Source organism: Neolamprologus brichardi, chromosome 20 (genome assembly GCF_056152115.1).
Source record: "Neolamprologus brichardi isolate AB-2024 chromosome 20, ASM5615211v1, whole genome shotgun sequence".
NCBI classification, from domain to species: domain Eukaryota; kingdom Metazoa; phylum Chordata; class Actinopteri; order Cichliformes; family Cichlidae; genus Neolamprologus; species Neolamprologus brichardi.
This window is the reverse complement of record NC_142123.1, coordinates 4170880-4187290: the sequence shown is the minus strand read 5'-3', so window position 1 is coordinate 4187290 and position 16411 is coordinate 4170880. Positions and strand designations below refer to the sequence as shown.

The 16411-nt window shown below is 41.6% G+C and overlaps 1 protein-coding gene across 1 annotated transcript; it reads left to right on the top strand.

Annotated features, from left to right (window-relative positions):
* Positions 1 to 7991: 7991 nt before the first annotated feature.
* amigo1 (adhesion molecule with Ig like domain 1) lies at positions 7992 to 14889 on the top strand. The gene is made up of 2 exons (XM_006785560.3): positions 7992 to 8500; positions 9295 to 14889. Exon 2 carries the CDS (start codon positions 9402 to 9404, stop codon positions 10944 to 10946), a length of 1545 nt encoding a protein of 514 aa, XP_006785623.2. The 5' UTR covers positions 7992 to 8500; positions 9295 to 9401; the 3' UTR covers positions 10947 to 14889.
* Positions 14890 to 16411: the final 1522 nt, after the last annotated feature.

Here is a 16411-nt window from a genome sequence, read left to right as displayed (position 1 = left end):
CTGTTCTTCTTGTTTGATGGCAGATACTCCCTTCACCCTGGCCAAAAAGGCTAAAATGACCAAAGAAAAAGTGGAAAACAGTTAAACATGAGAGGTTTTTGGACAAAGTTTGTGTTTTTTCCATTGATTAAGCACTGCTTCCAGACAAGAGTGATACCATATATGCCCTATAGCTGCAGAAAAGGCTAACATTGTTATCTTTAAAAAAAAAACAACAGCTGAACATGAGAGGTTTTTGGACCAATTTTGTGTTCTCCATTCTTTAAGCACCAGTTTGAGCACCGTTTAAGCACCGGCACCATTTCAAAAGTACCGGTTTGGCACCGGTATCGGATAAAACCTAAACGATACCCATCCCTAGCCATCAGTCACGTCAGTTTTGCCTGACAGATGTTATTATGCACAGTTCTAATAACAAAGCATGTAACTGCAGTTGTGACGACTTGAACTGGTTAGTGAAAACAATGCCTCCCGATTGTATCCATTGTTAGTGCTCACAGTGCCTCGTGTAGGCTGACACCTGAAGCCCTTTCTCCGTGATTTAGAGTAACTGCTTTCTGCTATCCATCTGCACATGGCTAAAGGACGGCCTGTTGCTAAGCGATGGGAAAATAAGATGTGCCAGTATTACAAACAGCTTGGCTTTTACTGAAGCATGTGCCGTCCATGTGGGCTTTTTCTCTAAGACGTGATTGTCGAGTGACCCCGTCTCATCCCTACTCGTCTACTCAAACACAAAACTGAAAGTGTTGCTATGGAAACCGAGAGCAGGCCAGACTCGGGCTAAACAAAGATCAGCGCTACATTTTATTTCTCTTCCTCCCTATACGAGACCTTTTCTACATCTGCTTGTCTCGAAGGAAGTGTTACCGCGAGGACAACTAGAAGCCAGAACAGCTTAACACCTCACTTACATCCATTTACCTGTATCAAAAACACTGATAATGACCAGTTGATGTATGTGGTGCAAGCTGCCCTGAGGTTTACCTCCAGAAGCTAGACCAGATGTTTAAAAAATGACACTTTAGCCCTTGAAGTGAGAAAATAATGAACCATTAGTTCACTGGGAAGCATCTTTGCAATGTGAAGCAAACGTATATTTGATATCCACTATTACTTATCGTGAGATGATATTAAATGGTGATGTAAAATCAATTTGACGTGGTGAAATGCCAGTTTTATTGGCATTTACAGTGTGTTTAGTTCAGGTGTGTCAAACTCATTTGACTTCATGGACCACAATTTGATCTCAAGAGCTCTGAAAATGTTTACATTTCATAAACTGTTAATTTACCAGAATAGAAGAGCCTGAGTGCAACAATATGTGTTAATTTTTTAATATCTGTTGACACGCTTTTTTTCCTAAGATAGAAAGAAATGTCTTTGGTCAGTCTGCTGTTATTACACAGAAATGTTTCTGTCCAATATAAAAAAAAACACGTTAGCTTGGCCCCTGGGTTTCATTATCTTACAACAGGCCATAGGTAACGCTGCTGCAAGTCAGAAGGCTGTTAAACCCACAACGATTGTGAATTCTTCCTTGGATGAATGCAGGGGTTTACGCAGTCACTCTCAAGGCTCCTAATGGCGTACAATGCAACACATCTTATTGCAAAATATGGCTAAAAGCCCTCCTTTTCTGTCATATTTACCCTTTGCAAAGTCGTCCATTGGAACAGATCAAACATCATCTAGCTGAATCTACTAGTATCTAGGTTTACTCATTTTTTCAACAAAAAAGCGATAGTTAGTGATTGGTTAGTAAAATACCGGGCCATTTAGCAGCTAAAAGGAGCTGACAGACACCAAAAATAACCACTGAATTAAACCTATATAAACAGAAAAATAACTCCAATTGAATGATCAGCTTGATCTATAATTCTACTGGATGTGTAAATAAACCATGGTGTGCCATGTTTGTCGAATAAATTTGCTATTTTTAGCTCTACGGTTCACTTGTTTCCTAGAAAACATCTGTTGCTGCAAATTTGCGTTGCGTTAATGAGGACAACCACAAGTACGGGGAAAAAAATAATAATTCATATTCTGTGCCATTGTGTAGAGGTCGCTGTGATGATTGCGGATGACATGTAGTTCTCTGTTGTGTAAACCAGTCAGCTTGGTGACAAGAGCATGTGTTTACCATGTCAGCAGAGGAGCCAGGTGGAGCACATAGAGACACAGCTTTATGTAAACATTTACACGTTTGCATTGGTGCAATCTAAAAAAAAAAAAAAGAAGATCCCCCCCCCCACACGCTATCAGGTGCAGAAACAGGTTCCAGTTGTTTCTGTTCTAGTGACTTCATTTAAGCGTCTGAGATGGAAAAAATGACTTCCTGGCTGCTGCAGAAGTCACTTAATAGTTATGCCACAACTTAATGATTAATGGAGTTAAGAGGCTTCTGCTTGCTTTGACTGCCCTGCAGAGAAAGACAGATGCTCCGCCACACTTTCATCCCTTAAATATTTTAATGCATGCTAATGAATTATTATAAAGGAGAGAACACTTTGTACCTTACGTTTATCGAACAGTCTCTGAGCTGAACACTGATTTACCTGGAGCTCTTTTTTTGTTCTTTTTTTTTTTGCATTTATCAAAACATCGATCTGTACGAGAAATCCCATCTGAGCAGGTACGTGCAAGAACAAGAGAAGGCAAGGCCACCTCAGATTTAACACAGAGCCAAAACAGTCAACGAAAGGCCGCCGGCAGTTGCCTGGCAACACTATCCCTATCACAGCAGGAAGTGGAGTCGAACAGAACATTAATCACTTTCAGCTCCATCTCACCAGAGTCACAGAGCTCCAAAGCTTCGGTCAGACAGCGGTTTCGCACAATGTTTAGCCACGCAGAGTCGTACCTGTGTTTTAGGAATTTTACTTAAGGTGCAGCGAGAAAGAGTTTGGTCATGTTTGGTGTATGTTTAGAGAATTAATGGGGTATTATAGTCTGTCTGTGTGAGCGTGTGTAGTCTAAACACTGTCTGCTTTTACTTGGAAACCTGCTGAAAGCTTCTTCAGAGGATTTAGCTTGTGCTTAGAGAAATTATTTGGCGCTGAATATCATTAAAGCCAATAATGAGTGGTGTCCATCTACAATGCTCTGCTTCAGATCTGTTTGTTTCACCTGCCAAAGCACATCTTTTTAAGGCAACTCCAGCTTCCAGCAAAGCTTCTGCCTTTTTATTCTGCTATGGTTTGATGTCTCAGACAGGTGGGATCCAGCCTTGCACCAACACAGAAATGTGTCTTGCTAAAGCACGAAATCCAGGTGACGCTGAAGCAACAGAAAGCCTCTCTGCTTTTTCTTGAGAGACGAGTGCTTGATGTCATTTATGTTCGGGACACGAATAACATGAGGACGCACTAAAGAAAAGGGGATACTTAAATAACAGGGATGAAATTCAGGGTGCCACAAAACTGAGGGTCCATCACAAGCGTCGGTTACCGTGTGTGCTTTTTTAAAATTTCTTTCTTTCTTTTTTAAATCTGTTGCTATAAAAAAATAAATAAATCTGACAATAAAATGTCTCTTGTTGCTGTGACCTTCATTTATTAAATGATTTCTGGTGGCATTCTGAGTAGGAGGCTACACTGGTGTAGCAGCTTATTGGCAATGCACAGGCTCTCACAGCTTTGCCAAAGCTAGGAATCGCTGCAGCAGATCTGTGAATTGAGGAAAACCCGAAATAAAGCATCTCAAAAAGCAGCATGTGGGTGGATTCGCTTGAGTAAAAAATGACAAGGTTTTTCCCGCTCAGTCAGCACACAGAAACAGACCTAATCAAACATATAAACAGAGTGTGGACAGTGAAGAAGACTATCATGGGCTACGTCAGGGAAGCATTGTAAAGCTTGGTGGCCACCTGCCCTCCTCAAACATGTAATAATGCACTAAGGTGCAGATTTAAAATGGAAACCTAATCACCAACTAAATATATAAAAAATTTATTTAAGGAGTAGGTTATGTGCTTTCAATGTTATAAGGGCTCAAAGAGTAGACATGGAGAGCTGCCTAGAGACATAGAGTCTGTGGGGTTCATAGATGCCACTCAAATGTAGTCAGAGACTGTCCCAATGTCAGTAGTACGAGCCTCTTCTTACATTTTTCTGCAGTTTCTTCTGCAGTGCAGTGATACATCGGTGGGTGTAGTTCAGTAGAGGGAAAATCAGTGTTGGGTAAGTTACTTTAAATTAGTAACTTAGTTACATTACTAGTTACTTCAATCAAAAGTAACTCGGTTACTTCAAGTTCCTCGTTACTTTCAAAGTAACTAGTTACTAGGGAAAGTAACTTTGGTTTTACTCAGAATTCTCTTGTTAATGTGTTCTAGTCTTCTAGCTTGCTTACTTGCCACAAGTGCATTGTGCCACCTACCAATAGAAAAAATAATAATAATGTGCATATTTCCACGAGAGAAATCCCACGCCTGGACCGTCGTTGACCGCGGCCGTGATTCTAGCCTACATCACAGCGTCATGTGCGCTTTTTATATCCAACACAAAAACTGCTGTCGTGGTGCTTTCGATTGTACTCAGAACTCGGAAATTCTGCCTTCCGAGTAGGAAGATGTAGGTAACACCAGACTGCAGATGAGCTGCTTACAGGGCTGGACTGGGACAAAAAATCGTCCCGGGCGTTTTGACTAGAGACCGGCCATTATTGGAAAAATCATAAAGCCTCTGAATGAAAACAAACGCTGTTGTGACAGTGATGTTCACTGTTTTGATGGTATATATGTATTAATCTATCAATCGTTTGCTGTAAGATTCAGATAATTATTTAATAACAGCCCGACATTTTAAATGAGAATAAGAAAGTATTTCTTTGTGCCCCCCTCTCCCTGTTAATGCCCTACCTGCCCCCCTGACAACACTTTGCTAGACCCGCCCCTGCACAGTTACCAGCTGTCAGCTACAAAGGATCCTGGGGTTATCTGTCTCTCAGAAACAGTTCATAACTTCCCTTCAACTCATTCATGTCACCTAAAAGGTAAACCTGTTTCTCCATCACCTGTTCAGCTCTGATGATTCAGTAAGGACATCTCCTGGTTTCATCTTCATGTTTCCCTCTCACCAGATAACCAAACTGACATCATGACCAACAGCTTTACAGCTGTGGCTCCAGCAAACATCAGGTGATACTAGAAAGTAATATTAAATAAATTCTAACAACAGCTGATCAAGCTTAAACGTGCTGCTGTTGTTTAACACGGCATCGGCTGGTTTCCTCTTTCTGGCGCAAAGTGGGCGATAAACAAACAAGAGAGAAAAGCCGATCAGCTGATCATTGATCAGTTTTCATGATTGAAGTAGAAACAGGAGAGAGAGGATGAGAGAAGAAGAGGCAGCTGTGCAGCAAAGACACAGAATAACTCCAGCTTTGTGTCTTTTTCATTCTAGCTGAAGTCCGGGACTAACTGTTCCTTTTCACCTCAACACGAAACGCGTGATATTTTCTCTGAATACGGGACGATTCTGTTTTTTATGGGACGGTTGGTAACTCTAATAATTAACCATATGAACAAAATAAAGTTCAACATCAGTAACATCATAGCACCCACCCAGCTGTATAGAAACTCCATCATGCTAGCTAGTACGCAGTACGGAAAAAGTCAGCATAACAAAAATAAACTCCACCTAAACTTGGTTTATATCTGACCCAGATAGACTGCAGGTCATAAATTCTTAACTGAAGTTCAGTTCACACTCGGACCGGCGGCCGCCTCGGGTCTTTCTTCCTTCTGCGTCCCCTTTCCCTCATCCACCTGCTGGCCTCCACCACTTGCTAGTGTTACTGAATCTGTGGAAGCTCCGCGATAGCCACCACACAAAGTAACGAGTAACGAGCCTATCTAATAACGTAGTTACTGTAACGCGTTACTTAATAATGCATTAGTCCCAACACTGGGGAAAATACTTCCTGCATAAAAGTGCTCACAACGAGGTTTGTGCGTTTTTTGAGTAAGTGGGTCATGATTTCTGGAAAGAGGCTTCGAAGCTGAGCTTTTTCAAATGTGTTTGTTTGGGATTTTAGGAACAGAATTACATTCAAAATCCAAGCACACATGTCTGCAATGGAAATCTTCAGAACTGGCAAATCATGCCAAAACAATCTACTGAAGAGTAATAAAGGGCAGATCATCTAAAGAGGATTTTGCTGAGAAGCTCCTTTTAATCAAGGTTGACTCATGAATTTATCAGTCAGATAAACTACCAGTTATTTTGTTGTATTTTTTTCCCACGATGCTCTAAATGTTTTCAGTTGGTGGACGGTCAGTTCTTGGACTCTTCCATGAACCAAGGCTGTTGTATTAGCTGCAGCAGCTGGTTTAGCATTCTCTTTCTGAAATATGCGAGGCCATCTTTAAAAAGGACAGGATGGGAACAGATGTTGCTCCAGAACCTGCATATACCTTATTCAGCGACAATGGTGCCTTTCCAGATCTGCATGCTGCAAATACCATAGGCACCAAAACACCTCTGTACTGTCAGACATGCAGGCTTTTGATCTTAGTACTGATAACAACCTGGATGTTCCCTCACCTTTGCTGTCAAGTGGATTTTCCAAAAATAATTTAAAATTTTTATTTGCTAAATTACAGAAAAATCTTCTTTTTCACAAAGAAAAGCCGACAGCTCCATGCTCTGGATTACTTTTCCCCTGATAGAGCTTTAACCTGTATTTGCAGATGGCACAGTGAAATCACATACAATGATTTTTGGAGATTTCTCTAAATGTTCCTGATCGCACGCAGTTACTTACATGACAGAATCATGCCTCGTTTTAATGCACTGCTTCCCGAGGGTCAGAAGGTCACAGGCATCTAGTACTGTACTGTTTTCCGGCCTTGGTCTTTGCGCACAGACATTTCTCCAGATTCTTAGAAACGTTTGATGATATTAGAATCTGTAGATGATAAGATATTGAACATCTTTTCAATTCTGTGCTGAAAAACATTATTCTGAAATTGTCCTGCATTTTGAAAAAGCATTTTATTTTTTGCAGATTGGTTAACTTCTGCCCATCTTCACTTCTGAGAAACTCTGGCAAAATAAGATGCTCTTTTTATGCTTAATCATGTTATTGACTTGTAGCCAGTTAATCTAATTAACTGCAAAATTATTTTATTTATTTATTATTTTTTGTACCACTTTTCCAGCCTTCTGTTGCAGCTGTCACAGTTTTTTAAAGGTGTGCTTCTGCCATAACTAATATGTTTCATGACGTAGTAAAATGTCCTAGTTTAAACATTTGATATGCTCCACTTTCCATTCACTGCATTCTGTTTTTAATAACATGTTACACAGCGTCCAAACTTTTTTGGGTGGGTTGGGGTTGTTTATTGGTACTTCCATGGTGCCAAAATAAAAATAGAAGCCCTATTCAGGACATGTAGTCACTGTTAACGTGCTCATCTGTCAGATGGGAAGTGATGATGGACCAGAACAAGCAGAGAAAAATGTGGGACACACACATGTGTGTGAAATGTGCCTCCAGCCACCAAATGATTCTCTGTACCAGATACTGTTTTAATCCCAAATAACTGTATCGCTTCTGGTTAACAACATACCTGATCAACATCTGCATGCAGGCCCTGTTAAAAGCATGTCCAAGTGTCTGCCTGGCGTGATGGGTCTGGATATGAAATGCCAAGCAGTCAATAAGGCCTCTGTATATTTTTTTTAAATATATAATGTAATGTTTTGTTTTGGGTCTTTTTTGTTTTTAGCAAAACATAGATGTGCACAAAATCTTGAAATTAGTGGTAATCTTGGTGATGTAAAACTACCAAATATACTACATAATCACAACCACGCAGATATAAACCTGCAAAAATGCTTCAGCTTTAAAAAAGAAAAAGAAAAAAGAAAAAAAAAGCAACCCCCCCAAAACTTGGCCTAATTTTCTTAGTTGGTTCGTTTCCTCTCCTGGGTATCTTTGGTGAAGCTAATTTCTGTAAACAGCGCCTTCTGGGTTTTAGCGCGCTGCCTCAGCCGAAAAACACACGTCAACCACTGCAGACCAGCACTGCACGGCGAAAGCAGCAGGCCTATGAGGATCCACAGGAAGCTTGTCAGATACAGACTGCTCACTCTTGATTATCTCAGTGGCAGCTGCAGAGACCCGACGAGATCCGAACGCAAAATGCGCCAATTATCCGCAAGACACGGATGTGCGGTCGTGCGTGTTCCGAGCAATTTGAATTAAATCATAGGTTTTAGAACGCGGTCGCTTATCTGTTGATGATCGTTAGTTAGAAGAACGTGTAGTTGTCTTCTCTTTATATAATCTTTTTTTTTTGTACCGAGAGTTGGATGCCTCGTGGACGGGGATTATTATTTTGGCGAGGAGATCTCTAAGTGCTCTCCCTCCTCCCTGCATCCGTTGCCGTCCTCAACGGAGACTCAGACGGCGGATATCTGAATGCAGCAACGCTGTAAACAAACAAGGGGCCGTTTTAATGAAATTAAACGCCGCTGCATCCCGGTTGAAGGTACGTGTCCCTCTCGGTTTCCCTCCCCATCCCTCGCCTCACGGCGTGTGATGCCTGTTTGTTTTCCAGCAGAATGGTGCAATGCAACGACTGAACTGCTCATCCACAAATGGGCAAGGGTATTTCAGAAAATGGTGATGATGATTCACACTGTTTTACAATTATATGTTTTAGTTGTGTTTTTTTTAACGTAGTGCCATTTGTGTCTTTTTATGTGCGCCAGAAAAATAATGTGAGCCAGGGGGGGGGTCAATTCTTGTCTTCCACAAAGTGTGAATGCACATGGGTTAGCGTGAGTAACCGTCTGCGGCGTGCTTGTGTACTTGTTTTAAAGAAAGACGCGCACGGTGCAAAGCTGCAGAGGAAAGTTTGTTGTCTTTATTCGTGCGCTTGGGAGATGTGAGCTGGGGAGATGTGAGCTGGGGAGACAGTGGTTTCCGCGGATGTGGTTTGTAGGTTCAAACTGGTTTGGAGGGGGGAAATATATGTGGTTATTTACTCTGGTGGTCTGCAGTAGGTAGCTATGATTATAATAATGCAGTTAATGTATAACAGATAAAACAACAATAGCTAAAATTTCAATAAAACACGAATCAGGTCCGCCAGGTAGAAGATCATTCAATAAGAGAGAGAGTGTTTGAAATTGTGTTGGTGGGGTCGCCCCTTTTTTTTAAATGCAGGATTTTCCATTGTCCTATTTTTATGACTTGAATCATTTCCCTCCGCTTTGTGAATGGATGTTTTTGTGTTTACAAACACTCTGTCTAAAAGCGTTATCTTTCTGCTTCTTTCAGCCTTCAGTTAGCAATGTGCCTGAGAATCCTCCAGCTGCTCTTCCGCGCTTTTTCTTTTGAGAATGGGATTGTAGTGAAACTCTCTGGGATTTAGAACAACTGCAAGCATGTTGCAGCCTTCCACCAGAACAGGTGACAGCCTGTTGGAAACATTACCTCACTGGAGTAAGTCCCAGAGATGGGCCTTATTTCTCGCCCTCTGCGCGACTCTCCTCTGGCTCCCAGAGGCAGCGGGTTCTACGCTAAATTGCCATAAGATGTGCATCTGCGCCGCGAACATCGTCAGCTGCTCCAAAATGAATCTGACCATCGTCCCGACTGGTCTACCTCTCTACACTTCTGTGCTGGATGTCAGCTATAACGAGATAATCCGACTGCAATCTGAGTGGACCCCAGCCAAGCTCCCGAATCTGCACAACCTCCTGCTCAGTCACAATGGTCTCCAGTTCCTGTCTTCAGAGGCGTTCACAAATGTGAAGCACCTGCGCTACTTGGACCTGTCCTCTAACGAGTTAAAGCAGCTGGATGAGTTCATCTTTGAGCCTTTGGTCAACCTAGAAGTCCTCCTGCTGTACAATAACAAGATTTCACAGATTGACCGCACAGCCTTCGTGAGCATGATTAACCTTCAGAAGCTGTACCTTAGCCAGAACCAAATCTCCCGCTTCCCTGTGGAGCTGGTCAAAGATAAGACCCGCCTAGAGAAACTCAGCCTCCTGGACGTATCCACCAACAAGATCAAGATTTTGCCCATTGACGAGCTCCAGGTGTTGCCCGCCTGGATTAAAAACGGCCTCTACTTCCACAGTAACCCTCTGCTGTGCCACTGTGACCTTTACACCCTCCTGGTACACTGGTACATGCGAAAGCTCAATTCTGCTGTGGACTTTAAAGACGACTACACTTGCGTTTTACCCGGCCCACAAAAAACCCAAGCACGCATTTTTGACCTCAGCGGTGATAGTATGAACTGCAGCACATTCAAGGAGGCAGATGAAGAGGCTTTTCTGGAGCAAACACTGATTCTTAGCTGCGACACCAAACACAGAAATATGTTAAAGACCTGGACATTGCCCGGTAATGTTCTGGTGACACCTGGGAGCAACCAGACAGCTAAAGTCCTGTCAGACGGGAGTCTGCAGATTAGTTCAATGAGGTCTGAGGACTCTGGGACCTACACTTGCTTTGCCACGAGTGAGAGCTTTAATGAGACTATCTACGTAGTGCTCAAGGTTCACAATTTCACCATGCAGGGGGCTGGGGAGACCCTGAACACAGCATACACCACCTTGGTAGGTTGCCTGGCCAGTGTGGTGCTGGTGCTTATGTATCTTTACCTGACGCCATGTCGCTGTTTCTGCTGCCCTAACAAGGGTAAAACTCGGGGTGAGGACAGCATCCACTCCTCAATGCTGAGTGTGACACCGACCCACGAGGACCCGGCACTCAAGGCCGAACTGAACAGGCACGTGGCTTTCATAGACTCCAAGGACTTGCAGGGACAAAATGGTAAGCTGAACCCCAATGGGGATGAGGAGGATGATGATGATGATCTGGATGCAGAGGCTGGTTCTCTAATGAAGGGCAAAAGGAAGAAGTCAGTGGCAGAGTCCATCAGCTCCGTGTTTTCAGACACTCCCATGGTGGTCTGAGACGAGACTGGCAAAGACAGTGGATGCCACATGACTGGATGTAGGTGATGCAACGTGAGCCATGTTTTAGTTCGTGTGAACTGTGACCTTGTGGGAGAAAACTGCCGAGAAATGTTCACCTGCGGTCGCTGGCAAGTGAAAGTAGGATTTCAAAGGGAGTAAAAATCAAACTGTCTCATTGTCAAAAAGGACAAGCGGCAGAACTTTTCCAGCATTTTGATCTGTAGCACTTAATATTCATACTGTGAAGGAATATCAGTGTAGACGGAAAGGGAAAACTAAGAGTCTTACGAGAGCGAAACGTAGATGTTCAGTCGTTGACGTCAGCACTCAGGAAGTGATCAATAAAACTGAAAAAGTTGGGAAAATAAAAGGCATAGACGGAAATTAGATGTAAGAAGAATTTTAGTTCACAAATAGTATATATACTGAATCCATGGGTAGCTCATAATTATATTTATTATTAAGGATTAGAGTAGCTTGTATTGTAAGTAAACATTAGAGCACAGATTCATGTACCTCTCCTCTATCAAGGAGAAAGAGATTTAGACTGACTGACGTCACTAGGCTATGAATACATTTGACCTTAACCTTGAGTCCTCTATAGTAAAACAGCGCGCCATAAAACAATGTTATCCGAGATCCCAGCCTGAACTGGATGAGTAAGATAAAGAAAGATGCAGATTTTTCAGATGTTTAGTCATTCACTGAGGTAGCACAAACCACCACAGGTCATATTCATCCTACATCGTACTCCAGCAGCTATATGTTAAGGGAATCAGTTTAAAAAACTGCCAACTAACTCCACGCTAATTATTTTTCACAAGTGAATTGTTCATCGAAAAAGTTGCTTCTTAGTTGCTGCACAGTATAACCCCAAAGGAACATTTGCAGTCTTACACAATTAAAAGCAGTGAGCACCTCCGACAGATACACATTAGGTGCAGGGAAGTATTTTGTTATGATTTATTATCAACAGATCGTCTGAATTCTGTATACAGAAAGGTGCCACACTCCTTACAAGGATGACAAGGCTTCTGTTTGTTGTCCACCGAGGTGCCACTTGCCGTCAAGTTTGACTCCTCCTCCCGGCCAAGTTACAGCATTAGTTTCTGTCAGCCGCAACATTCAAAAAAAAAAAAGCTGCAGAGTTTATTTTATTGCATTTTTGCACCTTGCACAAAATCCCGGAATAGCACAAATTTCTACACATACATGTTAAACTTTGTCATAAAGTATTTCATCTTGCATTTTGCTCAGATGGGCAGATCCTCATATCACAGAAAATGTAGCTGTTTGTTATGGTGGTTAGAAAATGATCTAGGTTGTATTAACAGGTAAACACTGAAGGCGAAATAACAATAAAAAGTCTCCCGACTCCACCAGAAAATTAAGCGTATGCGTAACATGAGGCTGTGCATAATTTGACAAGAAAAGGCTCATTTTAGTGCTTGTGGCTGCTGACAGGAAATTTCCTGTTAACACAGGGGACCTGAGATCTTTTGAAAAGATCCCTTTGCAAAACATGAATTAACTGTAAAAGTAATTTCATGTGCAAGACACCTGGTGTGCGGCGCATATTTCATTAACAACTTTTAAACGGGAGACTGTCTCTTAGCAAAAACTAGAAAGATTTCATTAACGCGCGCGGTGTTCGCGACATAATACAACAAGGCCAGCCTGGAGTAAATGCTAATTGCTTCCTTTGATGGGATGTAGCGTCCCTCTTCTTTCTGTGTCTTTGTCTCTTTGAGCTGAAGGGGATTGGTGTGTTATCATGAGTCACAGCAACACAAAACCATTCTCCCTGGCTCTCTGTATACCGACAGCCACAATTCAGCCCAGATGTGTTTGCTTTGTTTGTGTACCGCTGTCATTGAAGCTGCCCTTACTTAGTTCAAAAGCAATCGTTCAACTAGGCAATGAATGCGACGCCCTTTAGGTAGTCTGCAGCTCGTTAACGAGGGAAACGCCTGCACCTTTCTTTACACATTTACACTCCAACTTAGTCACACGGGTGAAAAGCACTTTAAGATATGATAATTCATTACGCTTTTGAATTCAGCTTCAAAGAATACCTTCTATAGAAATGATAGTTATTAATATATCTTGCAGCTAAACACACAAAGACGTACACATTTGTGGGTGCAGTAGGCTTGTACGCAAAATAGGTGGAATAGTCACAGACACTGCGTGCACCACTAAACGTCTCCTGCGTGGGCGAGAAAAGGAAGTCACATTAATCTGAGAGGTGGTGTGTGTGTGAATCATTCCACTCTCTCACACATTGGAATACCAGGTGGAGAAACGAAGAGGACCAAAAAAATCCTACTTAAATAGAGCCACATTTAGCATTATCGCAGACTGGTTCCATTTGGTCAGGATGCTCACATTTCACAGAATCCCGTTTTGAGCTTTTAACCTGTTCCCCACTCAGACTACTCACCTTTTTGAGCCCCAGACAAAAGCTGAGAAGCTAAAAATGCAAACAATACACAGATATTGCCGCTATTGAGCACGCTAAATTACCAGATCACTGGGAAATGGTGTTGTTTTCCCTGCATGAACCCGATGTCAGTCCAGTTAAATCTGCTGTGGGTAATGGGTGGTCTACTCCTCTGTGTTGTCATTTAAAATACAGGTTGCAATTCTGTATAAATTAGTGTTATTGCAAGGGACCTAAAATAGAAAGAAAGAGTGTCTTTGTTCTCTTCAAAGCAAACCTGCCTTCCTATATATATTAATAACTATATATACAGTATATATACGTAGTGAGACTCACTTTGTGTGTTCAGTATTGCTTAGTTGTGTACTGCTATGTTCTATCAGTGTAATGACTGTATCCTTGTATAATCTGATGATGTTCATTTTGCATTATGTCTGTCACTGTGATCTTGTTAGTTGTTTTAACATACAAGTCTGGATATGTGTGTTTATTTTTTAAGCCAGGTGGAGTTCAGTTGTTTTTTTGGGGGGGGGGCTGTTTTGTTTTTTTGTTTTTTTATTGAAAGAGGATGTATTTTACAGTCATCTGGTGATGAATATGGCTAAACGGAGAATATATCTGAACAAACTCTGCATGGGAAAAAGGGGACACTTTTGAAATAACTGCATAATTGCATATGAGACATCCTAATGGGCAGTGAGTATGTAGCCTCCAGTCATATTCAGCCAGTATTTGACTTTGCTAATAAAGCCATAAGCAGCGCAGTGCTTTATCACATTGGTGACATGTCAGATGAGGAAGGGAGATGCAAGTAGGTGCGTTTTGCAGCAGCGGTGTTGTAACAAAGCGAGAGCTTTTCTGTACGTACAAATCTTTTCCTGTTTTTTTAAAATAAAAATCAGGAATGATCTCCAAGCACACCAACAAATTCCTGAAATGTAATGGGTTCTCAATGGCTTTAAACATAGCGGGTGAGTAAATCTCAGGACTATGTCATACAATATGAAACTTAGGGATCACATTTTAAAGAGTTCATATTTGTACTATCAATGAGACAAAGTTTGGGTCTCGAGATCTGTGCATGTTACAGGCCCTTTGCTATTTACCCTAATGGTACATTAGACTCACCAATTAGGGAAGAGAGTGATCTCTCGCTGCCCGGCACACATCTCCACTCATCTAGCTATGAAGTAGCAGTTAAGGGAACATTCATGATTTGCTGAGGCTAAAAGCTTGGTGCTTTAAAAGAGTGCTGCTAGTCTCCAAAGGACACGAAGGAAGCTTTTAACAGCATACAAAGCACTAAGTTTATTGACCACTGCTTCAAAGATGATACGATTGGTCACTGCCCTAAGAAATGAAAGGTCTCGCAGCTAAAGTTGAATGGCTTTGCATGGTATGCTTAGGAGCTTCTCTGACTTCATAAGAATAAACCAGTAGGCGTTAAAGACAAAAAATACTGATATATCTTTTGACTTAATAAAAGATTCAAATTTACACTCTTTGTTGCCTCTGATTTCACTTTTATCAGAAATTGTTGTTTAATGAAACTTGTTCTTCGCATACACATCTTTGCGAGTGTTGCATTATATAAGAGTATGGAGCAATGTTCTCAGATTTAGTACCAGTTTGGATATGAAATGAATACATCTAAGTTTCCTTTTGCTTGTATCGTGTGGAGGGAATAGAAGAGATCCTGTTGGCTACATATGAAATACATCATCGATGCCTTGACACCATCTAGTGGTAACATTATGTAAAACACTACAGTCTGCAAATATTGACATTTGCTGTTCACTAGGAAAGTAGGGTAAGTAGTTTCATAGGAGCATTATGTCTTTTTATAATGGCTCCACTGAATCTATATTTGGTGCTGGAAAAACTGGGATCACTTAGATGATAGCGGGTATTTTATCTATGCAGAGAACACCAAAATTAATCAGTGGCACCCTTGTGTATTACAAATTAATTCATAAATGGTCAAAGGAGCTTGCAAAGAAAAGCGTCTGGACTTCTTTAAGTTACTTGAAGACCACCAACTCTCTGCCATCTATAATCCAGTTTTGAGTTCCCTCCCCAGACGCCTTAACGCCCACTCACATCCTGGGCCATCTGACCTCAGGAATTCGCATGATAAGGTAGGGCCAGGTTTCACAATGAGCTCACCCAAAACTCTGGCTGATTGGGACCCACACCCAGTTTCACACCTTGGCTTAGGCGATTAGAGGATCATCAGGGGGTCCTTTTGTCCCTCTGTGGGGGGATACTCCCACTAGGTTTATATCTGGGACTCTCCACCATTTGACCTTAGAACTGAAGAAGCTTCTTGGATGAGAGGTGAAACGTCTTCAAGCAACTTAAAGAAGTCCAGACGCTTTTCTTTCCAAGCTCCTTTGACTACGATGACCTGGATGACTGAGAACCTTCACAGACATAATTCATAAATGATTGCAAACTTTCTCAGAAACCTTTGACTGTGCACCACAATCACAAGGTTCTAAAACAGGAAGCAGGATTTAGTTTATTGATATAAATAAATAGATCTACAGGTGTGTGTAAAAATCTCGAGTCAGCCATGATTTCTTCACATTTTGTCAGCTGCAGCGATTCTATTGAGGTCTGCAAACATACATGGAAATACAGTATTTAAGTCACAATCAGAGTTTGTACAATTCTAAAAGCTTAAAAGGCAACATGTGTTGTGACCACCTTTATTATGCATCACACTCTGAACTCTCTTGGGCAGCTTTTTTCTAATTTCTTTAACTAGTCTTCAGAAATAGTTCTCTTGGCTTCTACAAGGACATTCAAAGCTCTTCTTTGGATGTTGACTGTCTTTAGATCGTCCCACACTGCTGCAATAATGTTCAGGTTCAGGCTTTCGGGAGGCCAATCAATGACTGATAGTGTTTCATTGCGTTTTTCTCTTTACTGCACTAGCAGTCTGTTTGGGATCATTGTCATGGCTGAACATGAAGCCGTTACCAATCAGAGGCTTTCCAGATGATATTGTTTGGTG